Raw genomic sequence first — 7,381 nt, 5'->3', positions numbered from 1 at the left:
GGGGCTCAAGGTCTCAGTTCCTCAGAGTTCAACATGTTCTGTGAAAGCGGTCGCAGTACTTTTTTACTTTGTACTTTTTTTACTCAAGCAGATCTGTACTTGTCCAAGATTATGTACTGAAAATCCTACTGCTTAGACAACACGCCCATGCTGCTCTTCCACAAATGATGCAACCGACACTTAGGGTTGAGTACATCACACAAAGGCCACAGACAAGCAAACTCCAGTCACAAGTGTTTCCCCTGCCCACTGCTGACATCATCAGCACAGCTAAACCCCACCCACCTGAGCATGGTGATGCTGGTGGCAGAGCTAGTCTGTTTCTCAAAGCAAGTCCTGATTGTGGTCCATCATACTTACATATAAAAGTCATGGAAATCATTAAGAACGCAAACATTTTTGTCACTCAGGTGTTAAACAATTAATATACGGAAAATATTACATTTGTTTAGTTGAACTGTAAAACAAAGAAACAGATTTCAAGCTGTAAATGTATTAAAATTACTCAATTACTTTATTATTATTACAATAGTATTTAATAGATCACATAGCCATTTGCACTGGGGACCCTGGGGACATGTCCCCACCACTTTTTGAAAACATTTGCTAAAAGTTTTCTGAAAATTAGCTTGCAACAAGAAATGTTAAATAACAAATAAAAATTCTATAAGAAAGGTTTAATTGCACAATATGAATGAATAAACTGCATTGTAAATATAGAAGAAAAAGATCTGCCTTGTCCAAAAAAAGTAACTTAGGCTAAAAAACAAGCTACTGATTACTGCATTATATTCGATAATATTTTTATAGTCCGAATTGTCACCGGCCACATGAATTTTGTTTCCCTTCATATAAATAAAGACATTTCCACCATAAATTGGTGCAGAAAATGTCTCTAGAATGCAGGAAATTGAGAGTTTAATGTTCAAAATCTTACTATTTCTTCTAAATAGCATTGGAATATCATCTTGTCTTGCTCTCCAATTTTGTGGACTGAGTGTTTTGTCACACCCGTAATATAGAGCCCTAAAATGTCCCCACCACTTTTCAACACAAAGTGACACCCCTGGATAGATCACACTGACTGTGTGTTTGACGATGCTGTTGTATGAGCCTTTTTTGCTAAACAGTACAATGGGCACATTTAAACTAATTATTGATAATTGAAGATCATGTTTGTTGTCTAATAATTACAACGATGTTGAGCTGTTCTCATCTGATATTTCTCTAGACATCGTGATCAGAGCTTAGTCAAAACTAAGTAGAGGTGAAAGAATAATGCGGCATGTTGACTAACAAACTTTACTGTGTAATGATATTCCAAGGACAGTTATGTTATGAACTTCTTCCCTGTTTACATTATTTTACAATACAAGTAGACATGGTAACAAAGCTACCAAAAAGGATGCCTTCAGCTATCAAGAGTCTGTTCCCATTAAAGTCATATAAAGTCATACAAAATCAAAGATGCTGTAGGATTCCTTCCTCACTCACCAACTAAGTTTCTGTACAGCGGCATTGTGCTGCCACTTGTGCTTACATAGGTCGAGTCTCACAGGAGACAAAGCAAAATGCAATTCTCTACAGCTCTGTTAGGGGTGTACAAGTGCTTCTCATTGTGCAATCCTGTAAAAGGTTATGTTAAAAGTAAAGGAGTTTACACAAAGGCAGGAGATCTTTGCATTCTTCTTTTCATTCTGGAGGTTCACATGTCTGGATAGTGAAATCTGATTTCAGGATTTTTCTTTAGGAGACAGATTCACACACACAAACACACTCTTTTACTGTTTTATTTATTGTATTTAATTTATTTAATGATCTGCATGCAATGAATTGTTCTTTTGTATCATCTTTTAAGCTTTGACAATATTGTTCTTTGACATTCATGTCAATAAAGAAAAATTTAACTGAGTCCATGCAACATAGAGTGAATAATCACAAGTCACAAGACCTGCCATCATGTCGGGAACACTGGCGTCATCACTGTCTCTCAGCAGGACATTGTGTTTATTTGCTCTACGACAAATGGGCAGAAATTACAGTATATTGTAGTCATTTGTGTGTTTTGATTGAAACAAAATGTATTAGAGGACTGAATGTTAATGGCCTGATAAAATGTTATAACAACATAATCACTGAAACAGCCCACCAATGTTTCATTAACAGGGATGTATTTGTACTGAGACTGTTTGTTTGACTTTATGTCCTGACAGGTTCATGAATATTTTTGCATGAAATTTGGTGAGCTGGGGTCTACGGGAACAATTAATTGTGTGACTGTGCAGAGCCATTTGACATTTTGTTGATTTTTATCCATAATTATGAAACAAACAAATACAGAGTCTTGATCCCAAATCAATCCTGTGAGATGATTGTCAGGAAATCAATGTAGCATAACCTTTAACCGAATTTCTTTGAGTGTTACAGCAAGTTGGGAGTCACATGCAGGACTGTCCTCCTGGGTGAAAATGTAAAACTGACTAATTGCTCTGGATAAAAGCCTCCACTAAAAAATAATGTAAACACAATAATGATTTTGCTTGTTTCCATTTGCCTGCCATGGAAACACAAATTTACATTTTAGAAGACATACTATATTAATCTCACAAAGGGAAATTCAATTAAATTTTTAATGGTTTTTAGGGGCTCACTTTTTTAACTTCATAATAATAAACCATGTTGTACAAGATTTGCTGTGAGTATAGGTTAACCTCTGTGTGATGGTGTTACAAAATATGGCCTTTCCTGCACCAGACTGAACAATATCTGACAAGATGAAGTGAAATGAAGAGGAGGGGCTGAACCCTGCAGGAAGCTTGAAGGCAGAGCCATATTCAATGAAGTCATTGGTGTCTGCTGCCTGCTTTCATCTCTCTGTCCCGGTGAGTGAAATCTGCTCTCTGACTTGCAAAGTTAGCTGAAGACGTGAAACCAAAAACTCCACTGAACTGCCGGGAGCCACAGCAGCAGCTGCTCTGAAGGGGGGGTGAACGTTTAGAAGTTGGTTTTAAGATAAGAAACTTTTTCCCCCTGATTTTTAAAATGTTGCTCAGGATTATTTCACGTGCAAATGTGTTTCCTGCTCTGGACTGGAAACACTGGCGTTAAGAGAAGTTGTTTCATTCGTCTTGAACTGCGCTTAAAGGACATCAATGGGTAATGAACCGATAACGAGGGGGAGCATGGTTCCGACCATTCCTTCTATTATGTTCATTTTCGGGGTGGTTGGGAATGTCATCGCCATCGTGGTTCTTTGTAAATCTCGCAAAGAACAGAAAGAAACCACGTTTTACACGCTGGTGTGTGGACTGGCAGTCACGGATCTCCTGGGCACGCTGCTGGCCAGTCCGGTCACCATCGCCCTTTACGTGAAAGGAACTTGGCCTGGAGAGGACCCGCTGTGCCAGTACTTTGGATTCACCCTGCTTTTCTTCTCTCTGTCTGGGCTCAGTATCATCTGTGCCATGTCGGTGGAGAGATACATCGCTATAAACCATGCCTACTTCTACAATGAGAACGTGAACCAAAAACTTGCGGGGTTGACTCTCGTGGCGATCTACATCTCCAACGCGCTTTTCTGCGCGCTACCGATTATCGGCTTTGGACAGGTAAAGAAGCAATACCCGGATACTTGGTGTTTTTTAGAGTGGAGGAGCAACAAGACCAGCGATGCCGCCTACTCCTATATGTATGCGGGCTTCAGCTCTTTTCTTATTCTCGCCACTGTTATCTGTAACGTGCTGGTGTGCACGGCTTTGATCCGGATGCACAGGCGTTTCGTGCGCAGGATGTCGTATGGAACCGATCTGGGGCGCCATGTGGACCCGCGGAGGAGAGGACGCAGCTTTGGACGCCTGGCCGGTGCAGAGATTCAGATGGTCATTTTGCTCATAGGCACGTCGGCAGTGGTGCTTATCTGCTCCATCCCGCTTGTTGTAAGTTTTCTTTTCTCTGCTCCCTGTGGGCCAGTAGTCGACGCATGTTTTACGCACGGCTCTTGTTTGCACAAATGCCATTTTAGTCATGCATTTTGATACAAATCTAAGTAGAAGTTACTAAAGTAAAATTTCAATATATTAATTTTTGTACTGAATTACTTTTCCCTTGCCCCTTTTAGCCACTATTCTTGTCTTTGCTCATTCTATCCATTATGCACGTTTTACGCAGAAATTTAGTTTTTTTTACACGGAACAATTTGTTCATGCAATTTGATCCAAATCCAAGTGAATGAATATAGAGTAAAGTTCAAATTTATTTCTATTCAGATTAAATTATTTTTCCCTCCTTGCTTTTTCTCTTTTGCTACTCTGGTGCTCCATGTGTTTATTAGTGTCTCATTCTTCCTCACATATACAGACCTACAGCAAACAGCAAACATAGTTTGAGACATGTATCCATCTACTTAGTTTGTACTCTCTTCTTTTGCAGGCTCAGGTGTTTTTAAACCAGCTGTATAAAACTCCGGTGGAAAAGCAGCTGGAGATAAACCCTGACCTACGAGCCATACGCTTTGCCTCCTTCAACCCCATCCTTGACCCCTGGATCTACATCCTGCTCCGCAAGGCTGTTCTCCTCAAGCTCATTGAGAAAATCAAGTGCTTATTTTGCAAGATAGGCGCACAGAGGCAACAGAGACAGGGGAACTTCAACTCTACAGATGCTCAACAACCTTCCTCTGTCATCTCTAACCGAGACTCCCAGACCTTCCTTTACCTAGCAGAGGGAAAGGAGGTGTTCACTGGAAATAACAAAGCAGCCAGACTCTCTGGTTCCCAACCTTCATCAGTCAGAAACTCCCAAGCTTCATATTCATCTGAGCAAGGCAGCGTTGAGGTTCAGAGTAGAGAAGGGACCATCAGGGACATTTTAGCCCTGCCATGCCCAAAAGACCCAGCACTTCAGGTGTCGTTGAGCACTGAGACAGTGGAGGAGAAATGCATCTGACTTAACTCTGAATTAGGAGACAGATTGCTTTGAGGGAGATTCTTCTCCAAAACAGACCTCTGAATATGAGGGAAGTCACATAAAAAAAATAAATGACTCTTTAGAGGGAAAGGAAGAGAAACTTGAAGTGCTGTGCGCATTATGGTCCCGTCTTCTCTCTTTTAGCACCCAGCTACTATCCAACTGTTGATTATCTCTGACTTTGAAAGCAGATTGTAAGCAGTCATTTTGCCCAAAACTGGTGCTGGTGGAGATGACCCACTTCTTCATGACTCAAGTGTCAGTGATGGAAACGCTATCCCTACTAATTTTAGCTTCTCTGTTCAATCATTGTGGAAACCTACACCCTAAAGTTGATGAGGCCAGTAGTTGAGAATAATTGAGTCACACGCTTGTGGTTAATATGGTAAATGAAAACAGTATTGAATATGATCCCTATGAGTAATCACTGGCATGTGTGCTGCCATTGTAAGGATTGATTTGTTTAACAAGCTCTATTGAACACTGCTTTTTGAAGGACATGTTGTGTTAGTTCCATGACTAATGTACAGTGCAGTATTATTATGTGGTGAACACCAACGTTTTTGTTCCTTAGCCCTGGAATACACACAGATATGTCATCTCATATTATAAAAAAAAAAAAACTCGTACAATGAGAATACAAAGATTCCTGTGCCATAGTTATGAACACCAAACTTTTACAGGGAATGTTAAACTTTGAAAAGAGGTGTAAATCAGTGGACAGATGTTGCTCAATTAATATTAAGATGTTTCAACACCCCTGTCAGCTTGAGAAGTATTTTTAAATGATCAGTGTTGTGTAAAATATTATTTGTAATAAAATCATTCTTCTCTAGGAGAAGGTTCTAGTCAATAAGTCACAACTCTAAGGGGATTATCCACCCTAAATAAGTATTTGTGCTCATTTGTTCTAAGTCTACATCCCTAATTTCCATTTTATTGTCTTATAATGTTAGTCAATTGACACCTTCAGCTGCTGTCTGACCAGTCTATATAAGAGACTGAACTCCTGAGCTCCTGAGTGTTCGAGGAGCTTTTCCACACAAACAAGCTTATATCTTAGTTTCTGCAGCTTTAAAGCAGGCAGTAGACCTTAATTTTTTTTAAAGGTGTTGCTTAATATCACAGATTGCATTCTTGCCTTTCTCGTTTCTCTTGTTACTGTTTATTTTAGACAAGCCTGTTTGTGCACATGAATGCTGAGAATCACGCCCCTCATGATTGTACAGTATAATGAAAATAGGTAGAGTGTGGCCTATTAAACAAGGTCTTTTAATTTATTTTTTAGTCTTCAAATGATGCACCTTATTTTGTATTTTTGTTTGTATTGTAATGTAGAATTAAATCTGTGGACATTTATTTTATCATTGTTTTTTTTCCACATCAGTAAACATGACTTGATGTGTGCTAAAATTGAGCAGTAATAACTGAGAACTTCTGTGTGTTCAGCTGTAAATTAACGTCCACAGTATTGTTTCAGAGCAAACAGGGCCTTTGACATGATGTTATATGTTGTCAACATAAAGCGGAAGTTAATAATATGAGCACCAAGTTTCTCACACAAATCTTTTGTTTTGTTTAGTGAGATCATCTCAGTACTGGCTACCACTTTTCCAGTGCTTCCAAGTTTATAGGCAAATAAATGAAAATGCAACTTTCTGAGGTAGGGTTACAGAAATTAAGTGTACAAAAAAGCCTCAGACACACAGAAACAGAGCAAAACAGTGTGATTGGGGGGGGGGGGGGGGGGGGGGGGGGGGGGGATTCAGGATTTCAGGAAGTAGACCTGGCAGAAATAGCTTCTCTCCTGAAACAATAAACACAATTTAAGGCTCCAATTCATTTCAATTAGGCTCAAACAAGCAAAGCAGTGGATTAGGCAAACACGCTGCATAGATGCCCAAAAGACAGAGTGTCAGAGGATCCCCTAGACTCTGGGAACAACACATGTTAATTGAATTAAACTGTGAAAAATGGGCTTGTACAGTAGCGTGACACTGTGATGCATGGAACAAACTCTTTCAGCAATTTGATCTTCTCTGCTTTCACCAGAGTCTGTCTGTCTAATTAAATGTATAAAGGGAGAACATCTGTGACAACAGGTGTACATTCACAATCAGTACTAAATAAGCTGCAGAATAGCCTCACTGGCCCCTTAAAAAAAACACAGGTCTCTCAAATATCAGCAGTAAATTTTGTTAAGGTTGGAGGTGGTGAGTCGTATACAACTTGACATGAACCTTGTTAAAACATTGGAGGTAACCTGTGAATCTGCTTTACATCAGCAGGGTCCTTCAGTGACGCTCTGCACCCGGTCCCCTTTGTGCTCACTGATAAACAGCAGATAACTCCTACTGCTCCTCCTCGTCTCCTGTCACCGTTAGTTGAAAAGAATAATCTCTGGAAATATGCCAGA

At 39.7% G+C, this 7,381-nt stretch overlaps 1 protein-coding gene across 1 annotated transcript; it reads left to right on the top strand.

Annotated features, from left to right (window-relative positions):
- Nucleotides 1-3,152: 3,152 nt before the first annotated feature.
- Nucleotides 3,153-6,324, top strand: ptger4a (prostaglandin E receptor 4 (subtype EP4) a). Its single transcript, XM_046035077.1, has 2 exons — nucleotides 3,153-3,935; nucleotides 4,429-6,324. Exons 1-2 carry the CDS (start codon nucleotides 3,153-3,155, stop codon nucleotides 4,942-4,944), a joined length of 1,299 nt encoding a protein of 432 aa, XP_045891033.1. The 3' UTR covers nucleotides 4,945-6,324.
- Nucleotides 6,325-7,381: the final 1,057 nt, after the last annotated feature.

Source organism: Micropterus dolomieu, linkage group LG21 (genome assembly GCF_021292245.1).
Source record: "Micropterus dolomieu isolate WLL.071019.BEF.003 ecotype Adirondacks linkage group LG21, ASM2129224v1, whole genome shotgun sequence".
Classification (NCBI taxonomy): domain Eukaryota; kingdom Metazoa; phylum Chordata; class Actinopteri; order Centrarchiformes; family Centrarchidae; genus Micropterus; species Micropterus dolomieu.
Note: the sequence above shows the minus strand (reverse complement) of the source record. Positions and strands in the feature narration are given on the sequence as shown.

Coding starts and splice junctions, on each gene's coding strand:
- ptger4a (XM_046035077.1), top strand. CDS start 3,153: ATGGGTAATGAACCGATAACGAGGGGGAGCATGGTTCCGACCATTCCT. Junction 3,936..4,428: donor TCTGCTCCATCCCGCTTGTT/GTAAGTTTTCTT, acceptor CTTCTTTTGCAG/GCTCAGGTGTTTTTAAACCA.